Source organism: Aedes albopictus, chromosome 1 (genome assembly GCF_035046485.1).
Source record: "Aedes albopictus strain Foshan chromosome 1, AalbF5, whole genome shotgun sequence".
NCBI classification, from domain to species: domain Eukaryota; kingdom Metazoa; phylum Arthropoda; class Insecta; order Diptera; family Culicidae; genus Aedes; species Aedes albopictus.
This window is the reverse complement of record NC_085136.1, coordinates 70,246,785-70,274,650: the sequence shown is the minus strand read 5'-3', so window position 1 is coordinate 70,274,650 and position 27,866 is coordinate 70,246,785. Positions and strand designations below refer to the sequence as shown.

Genomic DNA, 27,866 nt, shown 5'->3' with positions numbered 1-27,866 from the left:
GAGTCGGATTTTTGTTCAAATCGTCATTGTTTTTGGTGCAACTTCATTTTGTTCTTTGATAGTTAAATGGCAAGACACAGAAATGGTTATGAAATGTTTATAAACTAAGTTCTAGACTAAGTTAAGGTAGAAAATGGTATATAAAATCCATACTAAATCAGCTAAGTACGTTATATAAAGTTCGAAAGAAGATAGAAGTGCGATAAAAAATGACTGATTCGTGAATTTCACCCTATACAATTGTAATTGTTATAACCACAAACATACCATTACCCCAAAATCCATAAGTTTCAGGAATGTTACATATTTTAATTTAAATGGCATTTTCATCAAAAAGTTACCCCTTTGCTCTGCACCAAAACCCAACATCTCGAATGTAATAGTACATTCGGAGAAATGACATTCGTTGTAATGGGTTTTGGGGTAACGGTGTGTTTGTACTTTTAACACTTACAGTTATATAGGGTAGAATCCACAAATTAGTCATTTTTATCTCACTTCTATCATCTTCGCACTTTATATAACGAACTTAGCTGATTAAGTATGGATTTTATATACCATTTCCTACCTCAACTTAGTCTAGAACTTAGTTTATGAACAATTCATAATCATTTCTGTGTCTTGTCATTCAACTATCATAAAAGGAATTACAGTTGCACCAAACAAAATGACGATTTGAATAAAAATCCGACTCAGACTTCATTTGGAAGGTGACCCCAAACTTTTGCACGGTGACTTGTAAACCTAACTCGATAATTTAAATTATGTTATGATTTTTCCCGCAAAAATCTAATGATTGGCTCTCAAAGAGGATAGAAATAGGGTTCTAATGCAACTTTAATTTTAAAATTTGGTCGACCCAATTTTGAATTACACGGAAAACATTTTTTCGTACAAATTTAGGAAAAACATGTGTAACTTTTTATACTAAAAATTTCATATGAAATTTGTGAAAAGTACCTACGAATCAAATCTAACTCTTTATCTTTTGATAGAGTCTAAGAACGAGTGGATTTAATGAAAAATGACTGAGATATGACCGAAAAACATTTTCATGTTTTTGAGGGGGTGACCCCAAACTTTTGCACGGGAGTGTACACGACCATTGCGTGATTTCACATGACATTTGACGTAAATGTGCACTAAATCCGGCATTCCCTTTGTGTGCATGATTTATCGCTTAATTTTACATGGATATTTTTTCAGTGAATACACTCCGCATACTTAGGCACCGAACCGTATGTGTTGCCGGTGTCGATTTATTATGCGTCGAGGGCTCGGTTCAGCCACACGCTCAAGCGACCAACTGCGCCGATGAAACGTATTCAACTCGCTCTCGTTTATATAATTAGAATAAGGCACAACCACGAGCGTGTTGAGAGCTTGGCATCTAACCCGAAGAGACGGAATTGCACACATCGGAAAAAGCTGTGCATATAATGCACATAATTGGAGCGTGGCATTTCACAGAAGTTTACATGCCATGTCATGTAAGTCTCATGAAATATCATGTAAACTTATATTATGACGGATTTCGCGCCAACTCGAACAAATGTTGGCAGCACCCTCTCAGATTACAACGAAACTTTCTTGGTGTGTAGACCTTGCCCAGATAAGCCACTTTGCATACTCATTTTTCTATTTTTTTTTCTCGACTGACTTTTGAAAAGGGCTAAACTTTTTTTTATGGATTTTTTAAAAATGTTTTTAATCAAAAAATGACTACTCCTACAAAAAAAGTGTTGTATGGGTGATTATCACAAAATAAGTCAAATTTTAAGAAAAAATACTGAAAAAAATCCAAAATGAGCCCTACACTGAAAAAAATCATTTCTAAAAATTCAAAGTTGATTTAAAAAAAAAAACACCATTTTTGATTTTGATGAAATTTTGTCTCAAGACAGGTAATTATGTTCCCTACCAACCGTCCATACATCACAAGATAGGCACTTTTAAGGAAAAAAAGTTTTTCTAACAAAAACTTTTTCTTGTTCGAATGATTTTTTTTTCAGTGTATTTTGTTATCAACAATAAAACCAGTGAAGGCCATAACAATCCCAAAATCCAATGAAACTCAATTTTCTAGGAGATTTTGTGTTATTTATTCAATCATTTGGAAGGGTTTTCCTATACATAAAAAACTTCAAAATATTACAAATGTATTTTCTTAGGAAATGTAATGTTTGATCGCAATATGTATTGAAGTGCACTTTTAAATATACAATTATTTATAATTATGAATTTTTCAAATATTTATATATGTGTCTTAGAGCCAATTTCAAACATGTTCTTTTCTATTTTTTCCGATCATACTAAATATTTTTGGTTCATCTTCTGAATTAGAATACCTGTTTGCCTTTACTTTGTCGCCAGGAATAGGCAAAAAACTATGGAATTTCTGAGTGCCTGGTATTGTTTTGGCGTTATTATATATTTCTTCGAGATCTTCTGACATTTTAATGTACTGTTCAGTGGATACGTAACAGAAATTTAATTTAGTTATATTTTTATCTGTCTGTACAACTGCCCAGTTATATAACTCTCGTGGAGTTGTTATGGTATTTCCATAATCTCGAGCAAGACTTGCTCTCTTTGCCATTCGCTTGAGAGTGCCACCAATAGCATCACATGGACCTTTACCGTGGGACGTTGCAAAAAAATGCCATTCTGCTCTTAATGCATGCTTTGACTGGAATCTACATAGACTAGCAAAGTTCTTCTTATTTTTGTATTGTGATGCTGCCCCATCAGACATAAAATAAATTTTAGAAAAGTTCGTTAATTGTTTCATAAAATCTATCATTTTTGAGATGAACAACTGGACCGCAACTGTATCGTGAGCCATTACTTCCGATATGATAATGAAGCTAACATTTACAAGTTTATTATCTTTCATATAGTAAATTTCAAATGGGTGTATTGTTGCTTGCGAGTTGTTCCAATGATATCCTTGAGCAGCGTTTTGAATTATGAATGAATAGTTTTCAGAGAAATCACAAATCGCAAGAATTTCATCATCCTTTAATGTATATTTTTTATTTCTGAGAAATGATGATTGTTGTTTATGAATAAAGTCGTGTGTTATAAGTTTGTCAATTTTATCAACAAGATACGGAACAAATTCATCAACAGGTTTAATAATCGTTTCTAAATTACAGCGATCAGTATTCAACCACTGCTGAAATATAATCTCTTCTTTGTCATTTGATTCTAATATCAATGTAAGTTCCTCTTCAATGTGTTCATTACAAGCACACTTTTCACAAGCACGGAAAAAGCAATTATCTGTTCTGGTGGAAATATCGCAAAGCATTTTTTGTATTATTTCATCTTGTGACACAATTCTTATACTGTTGCACATTAAATTTACATTTTCATGAATAGTACATATGCATACATTATGTATACCAGTAGAATCAAGTAAAATACAATGCTTTGGTCGCAACTGTGTAAATACTGTGAAACCAATATTCACAGTTTTGTACATATCTACAAAAATCATATAAGCCTCTTTGAGCGACATCATCAAAGGTCGTTTTTGAACTTGTTGTTTTTTTCCATTTCGAACCTCAGAAACAAAATCATTTGTTCCTGGCATTGGCCTGCTGATATCATTATCATCAAAAAATTCTCTTACTATTTGTTTTGTATCGTCATCAATACCATGCCCCCTTCTTTTTTCGGTGGTACAAAGAATACCCTGTTCATAAACAAGATCCTTCATTTGCCTCGCCATATACATTGGTGCGTTAAACTCTCTTGTGATTTTATTTACCGACCAAGACTTAGGAAGTACAGATAGTATTTTAATCTGTTCGCTTCTGTCAGTTGTAGGGTGATTGAACTTATCCTTTAACTGCATAATTATCTCGTCATACGCCTCCACTTTGCCAACATCCGTTGAATCTATTCCGAAGATATTTTTTCGAACTGCTTTCGTAATCTGCAATGATTTGTTTATGCGATATTCCATACTTCTCATGTTTCTAGATGAGATTGGCGATAAACTCAATGTTTCAGCAATGGTATTAAACTTCTCAATATTATGGGGACCCTGTAGTTGATCTGTTGACGGAATTGACTCCAATGATGGAATAGATGGTACCATATCTGTAAGATAAAAGTAAGGTTAACAATATAATAATGAATGCAGTGGAAAGTTAATGATAGTTATTTATGCAACGAGTTGCAAAAATATTTTTTTTTCGCACAAGTAGTATTTATGAGTTATATAAAAGAAGCTAACACGTTGAAGGCTTACTCACCCAGCTCATGTTCGATTTGTTGACCACTCGTTGACGGTTCTGGTTCTGGAACATCATGATGTTGCTGCCCACTAAATGATGGTTGCATAGTTTCGTCGTTTCCATCCGATCGGCGTTTTTTTCGTATTCGGGCTTCTGTTGTGACTTATCAATCCACGACATGACTCACAAATACTCATCGATTCGTCGATTTCATGTGTATATCCCATGGAATGAATCTTATCTATCAATCTTAATGACATGCCCCGTAGATTATGACGGTTGCACTTTGGATTGTTTATTTTTGCACTGCACTTGAATTTGTTGAATTTTGATTTATACGATTGATCCATTACTTTTCAGAACTGCCTTTAATAACCAAAGAGAAGTAACACGTTGAATGATACCGATTCATTTTCTTGTTTTGTTCATATTTGCTTTAGGTACAACTCTTGATTTTTTTTTTCGATTAGGTAGTTCGAATCTAATAAATAGCCTTACCTAATATTGAGCATGAGCATGAGCATAGATAACCGTACTATTCGTAGTTGCTACTCCGTGATTGACCAGAACAATCGAAGTTGCACAAGGAACCAACAGACGGAGCTTGGGAGTAGCTTACCGTCCTCAATGTGCATCTTCGAGAGTTCCAAACTTTATTAGGTCAATAACGGCGCCGGCCACGTCCTTACGGTCATCCAGGAAGGAAAGGAATGTTATTATGACGTGCGTTGCTTACTAAAGACCGAGATCACCTCTGCGTCTCCACGTCTGTCATGGGAAGGACTTTTTGTTAGTGGGGAGGGGAAAGGGCGCATGATATGAGTTCACTTTGGTAAGTGGAGTGATTCATGCAACCCTATTAATATCAAACCACTTATTTTCATTTGGACTAAAACAAAACACATGCCGACATCGAAGATGACGAACCATTCAGATAGTTTTCGAAGTGCGAAAATTAACGAAAGAGAAAATAAAGTGATTTGAACCAACGTGGCTTTGGAACTTGGGCCGACACTTGACGTGACGAACAATTCAATGTCTGTTGACTAAAATCGCAAAAAATGTTGATGTTGCATTTATCGTATCATAAATCGCCCCGTACGAAGATGAGCAGTCAAATAGACGACGACGACGACGACGACCGAATGAAAACGCGGCCTGTACACTTTTCAAAGCCAGCGCGCGATGCTTTGCTGCTGCCGAACTAGAACTACCGCACACTACTGACTGCTTGGCGTCCCGTCGTCGGAGCCCGCAGAGAAAAGAGAAAAAAACGCAAAAATCTAGCAAAGCCAGCGCGCGATGCTTTGCTGCTGCCGAACTACCGCACACTACTGACTGCTTGGCGTCCCGTCGTCGGAGCCCGCAGAGAAAAGAGAAAAAATCGCAAAAATCTAGCAAAGCCAGCGCGCGATGCTTTGCTGCTGCCGAACTAGAACTACCGCACACTACTCCTAATAAATAGCCTTACCTAATATTAGGTAAGAACATGGGGTAGAAACGTTTGGGTAGAAATTACAGCAGCACGTATGAAATGCGTGTTCTAATTGTATATTGTTTCGTACTTCTAGAGTGCTGCTGCGTGAATATGGGTGCATTGCATTGTCGCATATGACACAATAAGTTTCATTGCATTTTAAGATTACTAGATAACCTTCACTGGTTTAGTTTGTTTTTAAAAAAAGACACTGAAAAAATAATAATTTGGACATGAAAAAGTTTTTGTTAGAAAAACTTTTTTTTCCTTAAAAGTGCCTATCTTGTGATGTATGGACGGTTGGTAGGGAACATAATTACCTGTCTTGAGACAAAATTTCATCAAAATCAAAAATGGTGTTTTTTTTTTAAATCAACTTTGAATTTTTAGAAATGATTTTTTCCAGTGTAGGGCTCATTTTGGATTTTTTTTCAGTATTTTTTTCTTAAAATTTGACTTATTTTGTGATAATCACCCATACAACACTTTTTTGTAGGAGTAGTCATTTTTTGATTAAAAACATTTTTAAAAAATCCATAAAAAAAGTTTAGCCCTTTTCAAAAGTCAGTCCAGATAAATTTTGAAGAAACTAAGGGTCTGTTCCAATTGGCGAATTAAAATTGATTTTCAATTAAATTTGACAGTTCGACACTCAAACTTGACAGTTCTCCTAAGGAAATAATTATCGAACTGTCAAGTTTAAGTGAAAATTATTTTTAATTCGCCAATTGGAACAGACCCTAAGTATGCAAAGTGGCTTATCTAGTCTTGGTGTACATACCCAGAAAGTTTCATTGTAATCTGAGAGGGTGCTGCCAACTCCGAATACGATTTGGGGCGAAATTCGTCTTATGTGTCATGTAATTTAGCATGACTCTGAGTATTTACATGACATATAACACAAATTCACATGATATATCATGTAAACCATCATAACTGGAAGTTTACATGACTAAAATGAAGTTTACAAGACGTGTAAATTTCATTATTTTTATCTGAGTGTAAAAATAGGATGCTCATGGTGTTTCTATACAGCAGAAACAATACCAGTTCTGTGGCTTGGTTGGTTAAAGCACCGGTCTAGCGAATACGGAGTCGTGCCGGTTCGAATCCCACAAGTACGCGAATTTTTCACAATTTCATCTCTCAATTGCCAGTTCATCAACGTCAAAAGGTTATTGCAACCATAACAAATTGCAAATGCTCCATAGAAAATCAAAAAGCGCTCCATAAAGAATGAACATATGTTCCATGAAAATGTGCAATGTTACCCATAAATAATTGAAAACGTTCCATACTTTATAAAAAATGTACCGGTAAAACATAAAATTTTCTCAATAAAAGTGAAACTTTGCACCAATAAATAATACTGAAATGCTCCATAATAAAATACAAATGCTCCATAGAAAAATGCAAACGTTCCATAAAAAATTAAAATTGTACCCATAGAAAATTGAATATTGCTCCATATAAAAATAAAATTGCACCATAAAAAATTTTAATTGCACCATAAAAAATAGACAAATGCTCCATAAGTATTATAAACTGCACCACATAAAATACAATTTGCTCCATAAAAAATTGAAATTCTCAATAACTTTTAACATTTGCACCACTAAAGCAGTGCAATGTAAAGCAATTCAGCCCTGTCGAATTAAATTATGAGATTATGCTATCTATGGAGGATTTTAAATTTTTCATGGAGCAATTCATATTTTCTATGGTGCAGTTTGATAATACTTATGGTGAAATCTTCTATTTTCTATGGTGCAATTTCAATTTTTTATGGTGCAATTTAATTTTTCTATGGAGCAATATTCAATTTTCTATGGGTACAATTTTAATTATTTATGGAGCGTTTGCATTTTTCTATGGAGCATTTGTATTTTATTATGAAGCATTTCAGTATTATTTATTGGCGCAAAATTTCACTTTTAGTGAGAAAATTTTATGTTTTACCGGTACATTTTTTATGAAGTATGGAACGTTTACGATTATTTATGGGTAACATTGCACATTTTCGTGGAACATATGTTGATTCTTTATGGAGCGCTTTTTGATTTTCTATGGAGCGTTTCTATTTGTTTATGGGTGCAATAAATAGGCTGCCGTTCATCAACATTCTGTGTCTTCTAATTTTCACGTTTTTCCCGGTATGTTACGACTTACCGGACTGCAAAGCGGTGAGTCGAAAAGGAGAGCGTCCAACATAGCTCTGGTTCCTACCTCATGCTTCCACGGGTCAAACGATGACAAAGACCGCCAGCTAAGAGTTGTGTGCTAAGCTGGTAGTGCAGCCTGGGCACTGTTGTCCTTCTGACTTCAGCTAGATTGAGGAGGTACGTCTCGAGCGTCTGTTCACCAAGGAGGTGCGGCTCAGACAGCGTCTGTTCTGGCATCCAGCGGCTGAGTATGAAATGCTCCTCCACCGGAAACTATACCTAAGGTGGCAGCCCCACCACGGTGGATAGGGGACCTTAGGCCAACAACCTACTGTTTCCGAAACCAAAAAAAAACGTTACAGAAACCGAAAATGAAAGATTACGAACTGATTCAACGGTAGCGACTTTTAGCGCGAAACAACGAACAAGAATTGGAACTTGGAATGTATTAGCCCTAGCCCAGCAGCGTAAACTGGTACAACTAGCCAATGAGGCATGCCGTATGAAGCTTGAGATCCTAGGACTGAGCGAAGTCCATTGGCAAAACTTTGGAGAACACAGGTTGGCGTCGGGTCAAATTCTGCTATACTCTGGCCTACGAGGTGAACACGCTCCTCGACACCGTGGAGTTGATTTCCTGCTCAGCTCTCACGCCTACGCAGCGCTCATGCAGTGGGAACCTATTAATGAGAGGATAATTGTAGCCAGATTCAGAACACGGGTTCGAAACCTTACCATGATCCAATGTTACGCGCCAACCGATGCTGCCGAATTGCAAGACAAAGAGAACTTTTACAGTCAACTGAATGCTGTCGTGGACAAGATTCCGAAACATCAAGTTCCTCATGGACGACTTCAACGCGAAGGTTGGTTCCGACAACTCGGACTATAAACACGTCATGGGAAGCCATGGTCTCGGAGAAATGAGCGAAAACGGAGAGCTGTTTGCAGAGTTTTGTGGCAACAATGATATGGTGATTGGGGGATCGCTCTTTCCTCATCGATCAGTGCAATTCAAATCGACCACATCTACATTAGCCGAAAATGGAGACGGAGCCTTTTTGATGTGCGGATCAAACCTAGCGCCGACATTGCGTCCGACCATCATCTCCTAATCGGCGAGATCCGACTGCGCATTGCTAGTATCCATCGACAGGAGGAGAAAATCGGGCGCCGGTTCAACACACGCTGACTGGAAGACGCTGCGGTGAAAAGGTCCTTCGTCGAAGAGCTAGAGGACCGTGCTGCGGATATTTCAGCAGGTGGAAGCGTAGAAGATCAATGGAGCGCCATGAAGAACGCCTTCATCGCCACCGGCGAGAATAACTTGGGTGAGCTACACACCCGGAGAAAGCAGTGGATCACAGATGATACCTGAAGGAAGATAGAGGAGCGAAGGAACGCCATAGAGCGAGCGAAAACATGAGGAGCCAAAGCCGTAGCCCGTCAGCGCTATTCGGCTCTCGAGAAGGAAGTGAAACGCTCATGTAGACGGGACAAAAGAGCGTGGGCGGACTCCCTAGCCGACGAAGGCGAGAAAGCCGCAAACACCGGCGACATCCGGCTCCTCTACGATGTCTCACGTCGCCTTAGCGGGACCAAGATGAATGCTTCGATGCCCGTGAAAGACACGTCTGGACAGTTACTGACCGACCCGGCTGGCCAGTTGAAACGCTGGTTCGAGCACTTTGGAAACCTTTTTCAAGTGTCGGTCACGCCCTCAACACCTCAGCATGATCCGCCAAGGGTTCGACGCATTACCCGTGTCAACACCGAAACTCCATCAGTGCAGGAGATAGGAACAGTCATCCGTAGCATGAAATTGAACAGGGCCTCAGGGGTCGATCGCATATCAGGTGAGATGCTCAAAGCTGACCCCATAGTATCCGCACAACTACTGCATTAATTATTCTGCAACATATGGGAAACCGCGACATTTCCGACCGACTGGATGCAAGGCGTCTTAGTAAAGGTACCCAAAAAGGGTGACCTGACTGTATGCGATAATTGGCAAGGCATAATGTTACTCTGTATCGTTCTCAAAGTCCTCTGCAAAGTGATCCTTATCCGGATACAGGAGAAAGTTGACGCAACTCTCTGACGGCAGCAAGCAGGATTCCGTGCCGGACGATCCTGTGTGGACCATATTGTCACGCTCCGTACCATCCTGGAACAAATCAATGAATTCCAAGAGTCTCTCTACCTGGTGTTCATTGAGTACGAAAAAGCTTTCGACCGTCTCAATCACGGAAACATGTGGGAAGCCCTCAGGCGCAAGGGTCTCCCTGAGAAAATCATCGGCCTCATTGAACCACAGTACAGGGCATTTTCGTGCAGAGTACTGCACAACGGTGTTTTGTCCGATCCCATCCGGGTCGTTGCTGGAGTGAGGCAAGGATGTATACTATCACCGCTTCTGTTCCTCATCGTAATCGACGAGATCCTGGTAGATACGATTGACCGTGAAACAAATCGTAGATTGCTTTGGCAGCCCATTACCATGGAGCACCTAAATAACATCGAACTGGCTGATGACGTTGCTCTCCTAGCTCAACGGCGCTCTGATATGCAGAGCAAGCTCGATGATCTTGCCAATCGCTCCTCAGCGGCAGGTCTTACGATCACCGTCAACAAGACCAAATCGTTGGATGTAAACACGGTCAACCCTTCCAGCTTTACGGTAGCTGGGCAATCAGTGGAGAATGTTGAAAGCTTCCATTATATTGGCAGCCAAATGGCGGCCGACGGCGGCACCAAGATCGACATAGGTGCACGGATCAGGAAGGCGAGGCCTGCTTTTGCGAGTTTAAGAAATGTATGGAAAAACAACCAGATTAGTCGACGCACCAATATCCGAATTTTCAACACGAACGTGAAATCTGTGCTGTTATACGCCAGTGAAACCTGGTGATTATCAGTGGAGAACACTCAACGGCCGCAGGTCTTCATCAATAGATGCCTGCGGTATATAGTTCGTGCATGGTGGCCTCACAATTGGATCTCCAACGTGGAGCTCCTACGTCGATGTTATCAAAAGCCGATAGCGACAGAAATTCGAGAGCGAAAGTGGAGGTGGGTCGGCCACACTCTACGCAGGGGCGGAAACGAAATCTGCAAGCAAGCGTTTGACTGGAACCCAGCAGGACATCGCAGCAGAGGCAGACCCAGAGGCTCATGGCGGCGCAGCCTCAACAACGAAATCAAACAATTGTCGACAGAAATTTGACCTGGCCACAGGTCAAGGCGATGGCTGGCAATCGCCCAGGATGGAAATCTTTCAATTCGGCCCTCTGCACCACCGTGGGTGCCCAGGGCTGAAAGTAAGTAAGTTACGACTTACCGGCAAATTGCTACATGCCTGTAAAGGGCAATATAGACATGAGCTCAGCAACTTTAGAAGCACATGGTGATATGAGTGTAAGTTCCGGAGATATTTCGCATTGAACTAGAGATGGGCGAACCGTTCGCGAACGGTTCCAAAGAACTAGTTCTAGGGAGAGAATGACTGAACTGTCGTTCGTTTGAAAAGAATGGTAGTTCTCCGTTCTATAAAAACGTGAAAAATTCATACCTCGCAGAACTGTTCATTTAGCTTTTCCAATGAACGAATATTGGGTTCAGAGAGAGCGAATGTTGTAAGTGATCTCTACCCATAGATCTTGCAAAATAGTACTCCGATGGCATGCAGCCGGTCGAAAAACGGCAGTTGATTAATACTTGGTCAACGCAGAGTATAAAAAACCTACATATTTTTGCGGAGACAGATTTCCTTTTTTATGCACTGACGTTAATAGCACGGCAACGTATAAACGTCGAAGTTTGATTCACAAAACAACCATAAAACTAGTGAACGGAAGAACGGTTCAAAAGAACTAGTTCTTTCTAAGGAACTGTTCAATTGAGAATGGTTCTCTTAAAAGAACTGTTTTGCCCATCTCTACATTGAACCACCAATTTTACAGTGGAAACTATATGGAAACAATGAAATATAAATTCGGTAATCCATTTCGAATGAGTTAAACCATCCAGATTACCGTAACAGGATCCGCAGGATAACACAAAATAATCAGTTTTCTCAGCAGGCTCTGGCTACAGTATGACCCATAAAAAAATGCGACATTCCATTTTTTTTGCAGTATTTGATGATTTTTAATGAAATAATCCCAATGAATTTGTACGGTGGGTATATTGTGGGTGTTGTCCAACTCTCGAAAGCAAACGCCTAGTTTGTTGCTGTATGCTTCAAGCTAGAATTCATGTTTATTGTTAGTCATACAATGTTATTGTATATTGGTTCCTTCTTACAAAATTGGTAGACCGACAATGAATAAGGTGAGTCGTCGGATCGCTCTTTATTGCTGACGTGGGTTAGATCTATGTAGGTTATTAATTTATCATTATTTTGATTATAATTTCATTTAAAGTATATGCAATCTTACATTTAACGTTGAATTACTAATTCACTATGAGGGTACAATGCTAAACCACTAAATTCAAGTTTCAGGAATAGTTTTTTAAAGACGCAATTTAGAGATACAATTTTGAAAGCTGTCCACGTTTGTTTTTCTGTCGACGTGACTTTTTCTGTTCTGCCCTGTTGACAGCTCGCAGCCAACAGCTCGCCTGAAGTTAACTGCAATATCCCGTTACGTACGGGCAGCACTGTCGCAACGAGGGGTCTGTCGTAACATACCCCCGCCCGTAAACCCTGGAGGTCTTATGGAGTTTCAGAGATCGTTGATCCAGGTTTACAACTGCTCACGATGTCCAGAACAGCAAGCTTAACAGCTGGTCGTCGGAAGACTCCCGTTGAGGTCCGTACTAACGCTTGCCGTACTCTTCCATCTCTTCCTGGGAAGACCTGCTCCACTTTCCCTCTCACCCATTGTCCTCTGGATGCTCCACTAACCATCAACACCAAATCTCCAACTTCAATGTCTTTTACCTCGTCGAACCACTTGCATCTGCGGGTTATTACTGGCAAGTATTCTTTCAGCCATCTCCTCCAAAATTCTTCGCAAATGAACTGGGCCAATTTCCAGCTGCTTCTGAGGTAAGCCCGATTGTCTACGGGAGGCGTTGCTAGAATCTTAATCCCGGTAGAACTGCCCAACAAAAAGTGGTTGGGAGTCAACGCTTCTTGATCCGACGCCTCCAGTGGTACAAAGGTGAGCGGTCTACAGCACGGTGCCCCCACAGACCGTTATTATAAAATAAAAATGTCCATCAAAACTAAGTTCAGGGATCGATTCCTGGTACCATTCTGCACCTCTGGGCTAATTTTTAAAATAATCCCTAGGAGGAATCTCGAGAGATCTCGATTTGATGTTTTATACTGAGAAATTTTAAAGAAATCCATGTTCAGATTGGACAATATTGCTTAAATACCTACAAAAATTTCCCAAAGTGTTCAAAGTTGTTTCAAACCAGTATATATTTATTAACGTTACTTCAATTATACATATTTACTACTTACCCAACTCAGTTAACTGATTAAACTGACTTGAGTATGTTATGCTAAGCCATGCATCGGTTTTCACGTAAGCATTAAAAATTTGATTTTTTTTCCCTAATGTTTTATGATGTAAAATATTCCCAGTATTATACATTAGAATTTTCCCCAATTCTACAGCAAGTTTACAATTTGCACTCCAATTTTCATAGCAATATCAGCGTTCAATGTGGAGTTATGGCAATAAATGTGAAAAAGTGTTGAAACATTTTTTTTTCTATGACTTTCTACTGAGTCGATTAAGTGCGTTGTGGTGTGCCTCTGTGGTCCGTTGAGATAAAACCAATCAAAATATCAAAATACAGTCGGGTCTTTTATTAGACGCTGCCGCCCACTTTACGCCCATTGCGTTTCCCAGGCTGTCCTCTAACCAATTTAGTTCATTTTTTTGTATATGATGGAGTATATAGTAAGCACTAATCGCACTAAAAATCAGCTGAATTGGATGTAAGACAGTTGAGAAACTGCGGTGGGCATAAAGTGGGTGGCAGTATTTAACAGGAGTCTCGACTGTATATAATCAACCAAATGTATGGAAAACCTAAGTGATTTTGAAAAAAAAAAATATTTGGGTACGAATAGTTGGGTACGAATTGAAAATCAGTTGCATCGTATTTCTCATCGCGTAAATCATATTCCTTCAAAAATGTAGTCAACATTCATAGAAATAGCGCCAAATTTTCACGAGTGGTATCCTAGTTTGTAAGGAAATATAATTTGGAAGATGTTATTCTACTTCGTCATGAATCCACAACAACGTATTAAATATGTAATTACTAATTATACGTCGTAGTTTCCTGTTCTTCCAAAATTGGTGTACTATTAGATCTTTATTTAACATTCATTCATTCATATGCAAGAATATGTAGCACTTTTCATTCAAAAAAATGTTCAAAATTCTAGGCAATATCAAAGAAATTAAATTCGAAGATAACCGTACACATCGTATTTGCTAATCCGTGATTGACCAGAGCAATCGAAGTTGCACAGAGTACCAATGAATATTAGGCTTGGGACTAGCTAATCATTCTTAATGTGCACAATTCGTGTGTTCAACATTTGAAAGCCAATAACGGCGCTGGCCACTTCCTTAAGGTCATCGGATCGATTATGTGTCAATACTCGCCTCATATAGGAGCGATGCATTTACAGCAAGGAACAATACAATACTAAACACTGAGCGCCCCTGTTCAAAAAGCTTAGCAATATCGAAAAAAAAAGAACAATTTTGTTTATGACTATTGTGGCTGAAAGCGTTATTCATTTTAAGAAAACTGAGAAATGATTCTGATTTTGAAGATCGTATATCGTACATATATACCACAACGCACTTAATCAACTCAGTACAAAATTGTAGGGAAAAATATGTTTCAACACTGTTTCACATGTATTGCCATAACTCCACAGAGAACGCTAATATCGCTATGAAAATTGGAGTGCAAATTGCAAACATGTTGTAGAATCGGGGAAAGTTTTAATGTATATCATTTGGAAGTAAAATTTGTTTATGAAACAATGATGAAAAAATCTAGTTTTAAATGCGTTTGTTAAAACTAGTGTATGGCTTAGCATAACATACTTAAGTCAGTTTAATCAGTTAACTGAGTTGGGTGAGTAGTAAATATGTATAATTGAAGTAACGTTAATAAATATATACTGGTTTGAAACAACTTTGAACACTTTGGGAAATTTTTGTAGGTATTTAGGCAATATTGTCCAATCTGAACATGGATTTCTTTAAAATTTCTCAGTATAAAACATCAAATCGAGATTTCTCGAGATTCCTCCTAGGGATTATTTTAAAAATTTGCCCAGAGGTGCAGAATGGTACCAGGAATCGATCCCTGAACTTCGTTTTGATGGACATTTTTATTTTATAATAACGGTCTGTGGGGGCACCGTGTACAGTTGATCATCGCTTCAGCTTCCAAGATAACGGTTTCCAAAGTTTCATCGTCTGGTTTGCGAGCCACGTCGAGGATCGCTCCGATGGCAACTTTTACAGAGCGGACGAGTCTTTCCCATATCCCTCCCATATGTGGGGCGGCAGGAGGGATGAACTTCCAACTCGTGGTGGCACTCGTGAATGTTGAAGCCAGAGCACCATTCCTTTTTTGAATTTCCTCTTTAAGTTCCCGACTTGCACCGAGGAAGCAAGTCCCATTATCGGTGTATACTTCTTTTGGCGGACCGCGACGAGATACGAAACGGCGGACGGCCATGATGCAGGACTCTGTGCCGAGGGTATGCACCACTTCCATATGTACTGCCCTGATTGTGAGGCAGGTAAACAGGGCAACCCATCGTTTTGCCACACTCCTGCCGACTTTAACGAAGATGGGTCCAAAATAGTCAAGTCCAACGAACGTGAACGGTCTTACGAATGGAGTTAGCCGTATCTCAGGAAGTGGAGCCATTGCCGGAGGTCTTGGCATAGCTTTCACGACCCGACACCAAACACAATTTCTTACGACCTTTTCCACCAGCGACCTCAGTTTGGAAATCTCAAATTGTTGCCGAATCTCGTTAACGATTGTTTCCCGATTGGCATGTCGAAATCGTCGATGAAACCAATCTACGATGAGAAATGTGATTGCGTGATTCCTAGGTAAGATAATGGGAAACTTCGCATCCAATGGTGTATACGGGGCCGCCCCGATTCTTCCTCGCATTCTCAGGACGCCTCTGTCATCCATAAACGGCCATGTCTTGTATATGGAGCTCGATTTGTGCACAATACGATGACGACTTTCCGGTGGTCCCTGAGACGTAGCGAGAATGGATATTTCTTCGGGGAACGCTGCTTTCTGGGCAATTTTCCATAAAAGTTCTTCGGCGCGTTTCAGCTCATCCTGGGTAAGAGTACCTAACAGTAAATGTTCTTTGTTGCTCTTCCGACTGCAGTTATCAACGTAACGGAACACGAACGCTGTAGTTCGTTGAAGCCTCAGCCAAGAACTGAATCGAGAAACGTTAAGGGGTGTTTCGACTTGCGCTGCTAGATGACACATGTTCACGGCCGGTGCTCGAAGTTCTTCTTCGGTTGGAATTACCGAACGCTGTGCAGGCCAAAGATTTTCTGGTTTGTGGAGAAAGCTTGGCCCTCTGAACCAGGGATTCTCCGTCGATAGCACCGGTCCATTACCCCACTTCGTTGCTTGATCGGAGACATTGAACTTTGTGGGAATCCATCTCCACTTTGATTGATCTGTGGTTGTCAGAATTTCCCCAATACGGAAAGCAACGAATTTTTGATACCGTCGATGGTCTGATTTAATCCACGCCAGTACTGTGCTCGAATCACTCCATAGAATCCTTTTGGATATTGAAAGATTGTGGTAGTTTTGCAAGGTCTCTAGTAAGCGCGTTCCGAGTACTGCCGCACTCAACTCCAAGCGCGGAATCGACAGAGTTTTCAAGGGAGCAACTTTCGTTTTTGAACCGATGAGTGCTACTTTTATTTCACCGTCAGCTTCTAGTCGCAGGTAAGCTACGCTGGAATATGCTGCCTCGCTGGCATCACAGAAGACGTGAATCTGAAGACTGTCGGGACTTTCCAAACCAGAGGAATGAAAATAACATCGGGGAATGCGTAACTGCTCTAATTTCGGGAACAAGCTCGTCCATTGTATCCACCGTTCATAGAGATCTTTGGGAATAGCCTCATCCCAATCAGTACTTCTGGCCCAGATATCCTGAATTAGCACTTTGCCATGTACAAGGAAAAACGAGATAAGCCCCAGAGGATCAAACAATGCCATAACGACTTTAACGACCTCACGCTTCGTTGGAATGTAGTCGTCTTTTAGAATGGACCGCAGGCAGTCTCTCATGTTGAACGAATACAAAAATACATCTTCGCTGGGTATCCACCGCATTCCGAGTACCGATTCGGAGTTTTCTCCCCGTTCAAGAAGAAGGGTTTTGCTTTCCTCTTCAGTAACCTCGCCAATCGCCTGTAGAACCTCTGGAACGTTTGAGAAGAAGCGCCGTAGTGTAAATCCACCTTTGGAATGGATCATTTTCACTTCATTCACTACCTCTACAGCTTCCTGAACAGTTCGGAAGCTATCCAGGTAGTCATCCACATAATGTTTGTGGATGATCGCATCGGCACCGCGTGGAAACTCCTCGGCAAATTCACGGGCATTCTGATTTTTGACATATTGGGCCGATGCTGGAGAGCAGGTTGACCCAAATGTAGCCACATCCATGACATATATAGAGGGATAGTCCGTTGGTTGATCTCTATACAGGAATCTCTGCGATTGACAATCAGGAAACCGAATTCTTATTTGATGAAACATCTCCATCAGGTCTCCAGAGATAGCAACGAGATATTTCCGAAATTGGCAAAGGACCTTCGGGAGCGGTGTCAATAGATCCGGCCCTTTGAGCAGTTTTGCGTTGAACGAACACCCACCCACTTTGGCGGCTGCGTCCCAAATCAGTCTGATTTTTTGTGGTTTTTTGGGATTAGTTACGATGCCAAGTGGTAGGTACCATATCTGACTGACATCTACAGATGTTAGCTCAAGAAGTGAAGCTTTATGCGCATAGCCTTTTCGTTCGTAGTCAGCTACATGTTCCCTTACCCGTTTGGCCAGCTCAGGATCCTTATTGAGTCTGCGCTCGAGCAGCTCGAGACGACGGACCGCCATCGGATAGCTGTCTGGAAAATCGGGGTTGTCTACTTTCCATAATAATCCAGTCTCGTAGCGAGTTCCGTCAGCTATACGCCTAGTTGTGTCCCGCAAAATCGACGTCGCTCGCTTATCATCCACGGACTCCAACTTGCCATGCCCAGCTGTTACTCCAACATTTTCCAACGTAAAGTAGTCGCGCATCTGCTCATTCATTTCACTTTCGTAGTCATTTCCAACAGCGACGTGAAAGTTGACAACTGCTTCTCGATTTTCTTGTTTCGAAAGGTATCCATAAATACTCCACCCAAGGCGGCACTTAACTGCTATAGGATCCATTGGTCCGCCTTCTCGCAGTTTGAGTGGAACGCCTCAAATTGTCCAGCCCTAACAACAGTTTTGGTTGAACTAGTTCATATCCTTCAATCGGAAGGCCACGTAGATGGGGAAAACGTTGGGAAAGTTCCTGGTAGTTCAATGTTTGTGGTGGTAACATCAAGCTACTGACGGTCCGAGCGCGAACTTGTTCATGAACGGTTGATTGACCTTTCCCAGATATGTTGAATTGGATAGCCCTCGAGTTTTTCTCGATGCGCTTGACGTCCCCGGTCCATTGTAGAGTGAGAGGATTCGATGGCCCCGAAATACCCAGCTCACCGGCGATAGAATCTTCCAAGAGAGTGTATGAAGATCCTTCATCAATAAAGGCAAATATCAGTAGCGGACCCTGTTTTCCGTAGATGATGACTGGTAACATTCGAAATAGCGGCCATGACACTTTTCCAAGTGACAAGTGACTGGCAAGGATGTTCGCGGTTCCAGATGGGGAGGAGGAGTGGAGGAGTGTATGATGGGTTTGACGACAACCTTCGATCTCGCAGCCTTTCCAAGATCTACAAGGCCACTTACCATGACTGTTGAGGCACGTTCTGCAGAGAAATTTCTGTTGAACGAGCTTCCAGCGCTCGTCGGTGCTAGCTGATTTAAACTGTGGGCAGTCCGCTACTCGATGACCACTGCGCCCACAAGACGCACAAGGCTTACCTGGTTCGCTGAAAGGTATGAAGTCTCCCGACGTGGATGGTGTAGAATCTTCGAATCTTCGCGGAATGTGAGCATGCAAAGATCCTGCATCTTTCTGCTTGCGCTTGTCCACTCGAATGTTGCTGCTGCATCCTGGTAGGTCGAATGTCACTTCACTCGCTGCGTTGACTAGCCCCGACATAAAATCTCCAAAAGTTTCCAGATTGGCACCAGAGTGTCTGTTTTTGAAGGCCACCCAGTCCAGTCGTATCGAGCCTGGGAGTTTTTCCACCAGATCGCGCATCAAAACAGGGTCCACGAGGTTTTGGACTGAAATGCCGAAGTCTATGAGGGTGTCAAGGCGGTCTTGTTTTGGAGCCGTTACTTGTTGAACTTTGTCTATCAACGAACGAATGAGAAGCTCTGGACGTCCGTAGAGCGTACGCAATGTTCGTACTACGTGAGGGACTCCTGATGGCAAAAGCAATCGACTCTTGACCGTTTCCAGTGCGCGACCACGGAGACATCGTCGCAGACGTATTAGATTTTCCGCTTCTGTATATCCGCAGGCAATAGTCGACTGGTCAAAACTGCTGATAAATATTGGCCAGTCCTCAGGATTGCCACTGAAGATTGGCAACTCTTTTCCCAATACTTGACGTGCAGCAATATGTTGTTGTGTTAAAACGACTGGGTTCGAACTGATCTGTTGATTTGCGCTAGTTGTCTGAAGCTGGGGGAACCGTACTGCGTTTGCGGACGAGGGAATGCGGTCTATTGCTGGACGTAAGAGTTCCCGCTCGAACTCAGCAGAGTAATGTGGAGTCGAATGAGCTACTTGTGGAAAATTTGCATTGACTGCTTGCGGTTCCTGATTGTCAAATTGAATCAGAGGAATTCCTCCGATGATTTGTGATTCAGGATCGGCCCGGATGGCATTGGAGAGGGGATGTACGCGATCGACGTTTACAGCGCCGCCTTCAACTGGTCTCCCATCTAGTCCATCTGCCATCGATTGTTTTTCCAGTCAATCAGAGACTTTTTGGTTGGAATCCGGTAGAGAACCACTCCTAGAGCCACCTTTACTGCTTAGAGCCGCTTGTCGAATTATTTCCTGGCGTTTCTCCAATGATGCCTGCCTTAGTTTCGATTGTAGCGCTGTCAGTTCCTTCTCGTCCTGCAGCTTGCGTTCTCGTAGGCTCTTTTCTTCTTCTGCTAATTGTTTCCTTTCTTTCAGCTGCCTTTCCGATTCTTCCAACTCCTTCTGTTTCAATTCAGCCAAAGCCACGAGTTCTTGTTCACGATGCCGCAGTTCCTCTTCTGCAATCTTGAGCTGCGCTTCCATCATCGCCGCCCGAACGCTTGAAGTGGCACTGGCCACCTGGCTTTTCTTTGTACTAGTTCTAGTGCTTCGAACCGGACGGTCGTCAACCGGTAGTTGGGGAAATTGTTTATTGCATGCTCCTTGCTTCGCTGAACATGACGAACACTTGTATCGGCGACCCGGCTTTTTGGCCTCCTGATCGACACCGGCACATTCAAGGTGTTCCCACCGTTTGCAGGCGTCACATTCTATCATCTCAAACTCCGCCGCATCCGGGCGGTCGCACGACTGGCAGTTGTGCTTGGCGGTATCTCGACGATCTTTCATCATTTCGGTACTCCGGTACAGCATTCCACAAATTTCTTGAAGAAATTGTACGGTGGGTATATTGTGGGTGTTGTCCAACTCTCGAAAGCAAACGCCTAGTTTGTTGCTGTATGCTTCAAGCTAGAATTCATGTTTATTGTTAGTCATACAATGTTATTGTATATTGGTTCCTTCTTACAAAATTGGTAGACCGACAATGAATAAGGTGAGTCGTCGGATCGCTCTTTATTGCTGACGTGGGTTAGATCTATGTAGGTTATTAATTTATCATTATTTTGATTATAATTTCATTTAAAGTATATGCAATCTTACATTTAACGTTGAATTACTAATTCACTATGAGGGTACAATGCTAAACCACTAAATTCAAGTTTCAGGAATAGTTTTTTAAAGACGCAATTTAGAGATACAATTTTGAAAGCTGTCCACGTTTGTTTTTCTGTCGACGTGACTTTTTCTGTTCTGCCCTGTTGACAGCTCGCAGCCAACAGCTCGCCTGAAGTTAACTGCAATATCCCGTTACGTACGGGCAGCACTGTCGCAACGAGGGGTCTGTCGTAACAGAATTAAACTTTTTTGGATTAGGATACAATAAGGAGGTAATTGTCATACAGGATCTCTAAAATTTTTGTCAAAATATTCATTGGTTACGTATATGGGATACCTTATAATTGTTAACAATCTATATATATCTATATCTATATATATATACAGGGTGTTAGGTTCCTGAGTGCAAACTTTTTAAACGGTGATAGAGGACCATAAATGGTGAAAAAAAATGTTCTACGCATATGGTCAAATCTCAACCGTTACGTAGTTATTGAACTCCCCATGTTTTTGACTCTTATTGCCTTAACTGGCTATAACTTTAAAATGGTCAAACTTATCGCACTTTTTTAACCCTTATTCGAAAGATTAATGAATTTTCTATCAAATGGCATCTTTGAACCGATCGGTTTAGTTAAATAACTAAGTTTTCTAGAGCAAATAGCCTAAAAGTTGTGTGTTTTAATTTGTTTTTGTCAATTATCTTTGAAAAATGCGTAATAATTTAAAATTATTTATTTGGCAAAGTTGTGGCCCCTGTTTAACTCGACAATTCGTTCTTTGACATCAAACTTCTATCTCTTATCGTTTTCTTGCAATTTTGATTTAATCGTCGCATTTCAGATCAGAAATTTGCAATCGTCATGGAAAACACTTTTTTGCGCACTGTGCCGCACATTCAAATCAAAATTGCAAGAAAACGATAAGAGTTAGAAGTTTTGCGTCAAAGAACAAATTGTAGAGTGGAACAGAGGCCACAACTTTGCCAAAGAAAGAATTTTAATTTATTACGCATGTTTTAAAGATAATGGACATAAACAAATAAAAACACACTATTTTTAGCTATTTTGCTCTAGAAAACTTAGTTATTCAGCTAAACCAATCGGTTCAAAGATGCCATTTGATAGAAAATTCATAAATATTTCGAATAAGGGTTAAAAAACTGCGATAAGTTTGACCATTTTGAAGTTATAGCCAGTTAAGGCAATAAGAGTCAAAAACATGGGGAGTTCAATAACTACGTAACGGTTGAGATTTGACCAGATGCGTAGAACATTTTTTTCACCATTTATGGTCCTCTATCACCCTTTAAAAAGTTTGCACTCATGAACCTAACACCCTGTATATAAAAATGAATTTCTGTCTGTCTGTCTGTCTGTCTGTCTGTCTGTCTGTCTGTCTGTCTGTCTGTCTGTCTGTCTGTCTGTCTGTCTGTCTGTCTGTCTGTCTGTCTGTCTGTCTGTCTGTCTGTCTGTCTGTCTGTCTGACCGTTATGGATTCGAAAACTACTGGACCGATCGGTGTGAAATTTTGTATGTGGGTATTTTTGGGGCCGGGGAAGCTTCTTAGCTTGGTGCGGGACCTCTCCGGTATCTGGAACGGGGGGCTTCCATACAAATGAAACAGAAATAAGTTGAGAGAAAAGCTCAAAACTCAAAAGTAACAGAACCAATCTAGCGTGCGGTGCCCCAGTGACCTCAACAATTGTCAAATTTGAATTGCCAATTGAATGTTCGCCTAAGAAGACAACGGTGGGGCAAACACGGCAGGGGCTGGCCAGGTGGGCCCCAATAGCCGCAGAGGAAAGGCCGGGGGTTTCTGACGTTGTCGGGTGTGCGACAACGGCTTTGTCCCAAAGAAGTAGGCCCGGAATGGCCGGGCACGGCAGCGTGGGTGGTGAACAACGGCGGTTGGCAAGGTTGGCGTCGATAGCCACCGAGGAAAGGCCGTGGTTTCTAACTCCAGTGGTGTGCCGACTTCGTCCCGAAGAAACAGGCCCGGGAGGACCGGGGCTGGGCAACTGGCTTGAGAAGGCTGCCACCAACCGGCAGGTTTCTGAGGATTACTACGGCTCTGAAAAACCGGATGATTTTTTTCTGGAGGGGGCCCAGGGGGGCCTGACTTGAGATGACTTATAAGCGGCATGGTCGCCCGATATGTGAATATGCAAATCTGGATTGCAGTTCTGAAGAATCAAAATGACTGGATTCTACCAGAGATTCCTTCAAGAATGCATATAGGGATTCCACCAGACATTTCCTTGGGGATTTGTCCTTAAGAGGGGATTTAGATATCTTTAGAGGTTCCTCCAGTGATTGTTCCAGTGCTGTTTTCGCGGTTTTCTTCGAGAATTTCACCAGAGATCCTTTAAGGTATTTCTGCAGGTATTCCTTCAGAGATGTCATCCAGAATTTCACTAAAAATTGCTCTAATTATTCCATAAGGAATTCGCAATATTGCTACAGGAATGTCTTTCAGAAAGTTTTACTAGCGATTATTCAAACATTAATCCAGAAATTCCTTAAATATTTTGTTCAAAAAATCCTTTAGGAGTCCATCCAATTGTTCCTTCAATTATTCATCTTGAAATTATGGCAGACATGGATTTCTTCAGATTTTTTTATCCAACGATTCCTACAGAAATTCTTCCAGGAATTCGCTAAGAAAACTCTCCTGTGATTTCCTAAGTAATTCCTCATGGGGTTTCTTCAGAAATTCACCCGGGAATTCCTTCTGTGATTTTTTCAGGAACAACTTTCGGGATTATTAAAAAAAATGACTCCAAGCACTCTTCTTGGGATTCCTCCAGAAATTCCTTCAGGAGTTGTTCCAGGATTCCTCTGTGAATTCCTTCAGGAATTCGTCTAAAAATTCCTACAGAGATTCGTCCAGGAATTCCTCTATAAAGACCGCTAGAGATTCCTCTAGAAATTCCTCCAGGTATTCCTCTAGATATACATCAAGCAATTCCTCTAGAGATTCCACCAGGGGTTCATCCAGGAACTCCTCCAGAAATTCTTTCAGGGATTTGTCCAAGATTTCCTCCAGGGATTCTTCCTGAAAGATCTCCAGTGATTATTCAAGAAAATACCCCAGAAATTCCTCTAGGGATTTCTCTAGAGATTCCTCCAGGAGTTCCTTAGAAGATAGCTCAAGGAATTTCTCTAGAGATTTCTCCAGAAACTTTCTCAGGTATGTCTACTGTAATTCCTTCAGGAGCTTTTTCGCTCTAGGAATTCTTCCAGGAATACTTTTAGGAATACCTCCAGGCGTTCCTCCAGGAGTTCCTCCAGGGATTTTCATAGGGATTCCTCCAGGGATTCATCAAGATATTTCTTCAGGATTTGATTCTGGGACTCCTCCAGGAATATCTTTAAGAATTGCACCAGGAATTACACCAGGAAATCCTTCAGAAATTTTTTTTTTTTTTTTTTTAAAAAAGACGCGGACACGTTCAATGCTTCCAGTGAGCTTTTCGCTCTTTTAAGGAAGCACGACACTAGACAACGGACTAGCATGCAACGCCCAGTGGCACAGCCGAAAACTTTTCCTGACAGCTGCGGCGGGATTCGAACCCGCGCTCCTCAGCACGATGCGACTAAGAGCTTGGTGACCCTAGCCGCACGACCACGGAGCCGCACAAATTACCTCAGGAATTCTTGCAGAAATTAATCCAGTAATTCGTTCAGAAATTACAACGGCAATTTATCCAGAAATTTCTCCAGGAAATCATCCTCCCGGAGTTTATACATGCATTATTCCAAGAATCCAGGGATTCCTCCAAGGATTCCTCCAGAGATTTTCCCAGGAATTGTACACTGTTATGTAAGGGTGGCCTTCTTTTAACAAAAATGGATCCATAGATAAAATTTGTTCAGGCAATTCAAACACAAACTGTGTATTTCTCAGGTAAAAAGCATGTTCTGATAGAAGTTCTGTTCTATTATACATACACGACGTTCTATTATATATACAACTGACTTTGCATACCCTTTGTAGTCGATGAAGTATTAGAACGATCGGCATGATTTTTGCACGGTTCAATCCGACTTCAGGGTGGCTATGTTTAGATGTAGAAAAAGTTGGGAAAATTAAATACATAATTTAAAAACAAAAAACTGAGACATTACTAAAATATGCATAAAAGATGCGAAGAATTCCAAAAACAACACAATAAAATTAATATTAAATACAAGGTTTGCCGGGTCAGCTAGTACAAGATAAAACACAATTGAAATTATATGGCGACCGTGATACGTGGTGATACTATTACTTTGGTGGCAAAAGTGGGCAAAACGAATGCCTATCTCGACCAGAAGAATGATAATATTTGATATGTTGTGGATTCCTGATCATGATATATAAACTTTAGGGCACTTGCCAAATTACTCCCGAATACCAGAATATCTCAAAAGATATCATATGTGTACGGTTCTTTTGGACAAACGTCTTGAAATCCCGCTTCAACAGTGCATCAGAACTTCAGACGCACAAATCTCAAGAAGCAAGCTTCGCACTACAGTGCATTTTATTATTTTGCTGTTGCTCACTTGTAATAAGCTTAAAATAAGAAGATCAAGTGCGCTGGTATTGTTTACGAAGAGATTTGTGCACTCAAAATCGTGAGTAGGTGCCTAAGTCGGCCATAGTGGCGGCCATTTTGGGATTCTAACAAGTCTGTCCTTAAATTTTATCAACATCTTCCTATCTCCTTCCAGGTCGAGGTCATCTACGCCACATATCACGTAGACATCGGCGAAACGCCGTTCTTCGTCGCCGTGGACTACACCCACAGCAAGGTGGTGGTCAGCATCCGGGGGACGCTCAGCATGAAGGACGTCCTGACGGATCTGAACGCCGAAGGGGACTGCCTTCCGGTGAACCCACCACGCGAGGACTGGTTGGCCCACAAGGGCATGGTCCAGGCGGCCATCTACATCAAAAACAAACTGGAAGAGGAGAATCTCATTCAGCGGGCCCTGGAACACAATCCGGCGCGAGGCACTCAGGACTTCGGGCTGGTGCTGGTGGGACACTCACTCGGTGCCGGCACGGCAGCCATCTTGGCTATACTGATGAAACAGCAGTACGATGATTTGCACTGTTACAGCTATTCGCCACCAGGTGGCTTGTTGAGGTTGGTCAGAGTTTTGAACTTTTAAGGGTTGAAATACTGAATTTTGAATTGATTTCACAGCATGCCAGCGGTCGAGTACAGTAAATCCTTCATTACCTCGGTGGTGGTGGGGAAAGACGTCGTACCGCGGATAGGCCTCCACCAAATGGAAGCCCTGCGAGCGGATCTGATCAACGCCATCCAGCGGAGTATAGATCCCAAGTGGAAAACGATAGCCTGTTCGGTCATATGCTGCTGTTGCGGGCCGGAGCCGACTTCGGTGACGATGATGTCCACCAAAGAGGAGAACGTCATACGGTACGAGCAGGATCGGAACAGCGCTCGCCAGAGTACGGTGCATCCCAACGATAACTCCATAGCCCTGACGCTGCACCATCCCCTGTATCCGCCCGGACGGATCATCCATATCGTGCGGCACCATCCCAACCAGGACGAGTAAGTACAACTTTGCCGTTTGTCCGTTTTTGGTTTCAATTGACTTCCGTTTGACTTTCCAAAAATTTCTTCAACGTGTCGAACTTCAAACAGCGGGAAATTTGCCACATCAAAATGTCATTGTCGCTCTCTTTTTCGAAGTGCAGTGGCATCACAGAGAATAGACATTCAAAGCAGGGAAGAATTTCCTTTCGAAATTGCCGCTACATTATTGTTATTATTTATCGAAAGTTTTAGCACTTGAAATTGGTGATATTTTTGATAGATGAAAATTTTGTCTGTTCCTTGAAAATACTAGAGTTAACAAACAGTCATGTAGTTGTCTATTCTCTGTGAACTGACCTCCCATATCATCATTCATCCCCTTGCTCCCGAACCGATTGCAAACGAGTGCCCTGCCACTCGTTTGGAAAATTGCATTTCCTGTGTGTACAATAAAGCACTCGTTCATTCCGCTTCGAAAATTGACACACATCCTTGTACATATGTACACTAAAAGTCACCATAACCTCCATCATCCAGTCACCATCCGAGAAGTGAAAAGTGATAGGTGGTATAGAGTACCCCACTCTCCGACAAGAGAGTGACAAAATTAACATACCCGCCGCCCGTATATAGTACACCAACCACGTGGTGGTTGGTAAACATCACAGTTTTGTCAATTCACTTCCTGCAGCCCTGCATTTTACACGGAAATATTGCAAGCAAAAAATACTGCACGAGAACATGGCATGGCAATAACGTACCAACGTACGTAAGGTTGGATGAAGAAGGATTGTGGCTGTTAGTGTCAGAGAGAGAGAGTGATAGCAAGAGTTAGCAATAAAAGGAGCAAATTTGTGTCAACATCAGCCACTCACTCCGGAACGGATGGATGGATGGCGCAAACAAATGGCAAACTTGCCGGTTAATAGTTCACTGTGGAAATGGGATTGAATTAGAATCGGGACCATTTGAAGTACTCTATTCTCACAGTTAGTCTATCCTAATTTCAATCTGGGTGGTCGATTAACGTCCAATTGGGCCGTCCTAAGTATTAAACAACGTCGTAATCAACCAGTCTAATGTCTTCTCTATATACCAAATCACAGTGTATTTGATGAGTTTTACAGCAGCGCCTGGTGGCTATACACTACACATTAGAGCGAATCGCCTCTCCTCCCTCTGGTCAATATTTCATATTTATGGACAGTCTTGGTTCAATAGAGGCTATTCGTTCAATAAGGACGGAAAAGCACTCCCTGAATTTCCT

The 27,866-nt window shown here is 41.5% G+C and overlaps 3 protein-coding genes across 11 annotated transcripts in view; 1 reads left to right on the top strand and 2 right to left on the bottom strand.

Annotated features, from left to right (window-relative positions):
* Nucleotides 1-27,866, top strand: part of LOC115269089 (diacylglycerol lipase-alpha) — a 430,920-nt gene that overhangs the window by 302,768 nt on the left and 100,286 nt on the right. For all 8 annotated transcript variants that reach the window (XM_062844784.1, XM_029877440.2, XM_029877438.2 and 5 more), the window contains exons 8-9: nucleotides 25,761-26,179; nucleotides 26,240-26,614. In XM_062844784.1, coding sequence (XP_062700768.1) covers nucleotides 25,761-26,179; nucleotides 26,240-26,614 — 794 coding nt within the window. The remainder of the gene's footprint in view (nucleotides 1-25,760; nucleotides 26,180-26,239; nucleotides 26,615-27,866) is intronic.
* Nucleotides 1,524-19,382, bottom strand: LOC115269619 (uncharacterized). Of its 2 annotated transcripts, XM_062844781.1 has the most exons (3): nucleotides 12,326-19,382; nucleotides 4,266-12,260; nucleotides 1,524-4,110 (listed from the first exon to the last, which is right to left on the bottom strand). In XM_062844781.1, exon 1 carries the CDS (start codon nucleotides 18,378-18,380, stop codon nucleotides 15,273-15,275), a length of 3,108 nt encoding a protein of 1,035 aa, XP_062700765.1. In that variant the 5' UTR covers nucleotides 18,381-19,382; the 3' UTR covers nucleotides 1,524-4,110; nucleotides 4,266-12,260; nucleotides 12,326-15,272. The 2 variants fall into 2 exon arrangements, with proteins under 2 accessions (XP_062700765.1, XP_062700764.1); XM_062844780.1 differs by having other exon boundaries at nucleotides 4,266-19,382.
* Nucleotides 19,385-21,273, bottom strand: LOC134284994 (uncharacterized). Its single transcript, XM_062844782.1, has 2 exons — nucleotides 20,894-21,273; nucleotides 19,385-20,835 (listed from the first exon to the last, which is right to left on the bottom strand). The coding sequence occupies exon 2, from the start codon at nucleotides 20,737-20,739 to the stop codon at nucleotides 20,092-20,094; it is 648 nt and encodes a 215-aa protein (XP_062700766.1). The 5' UTR covers nucleotides 20,740-20,835; nucleotides 20,894-21,273; the 3' UTR covers nucleotides 19,385-20,091.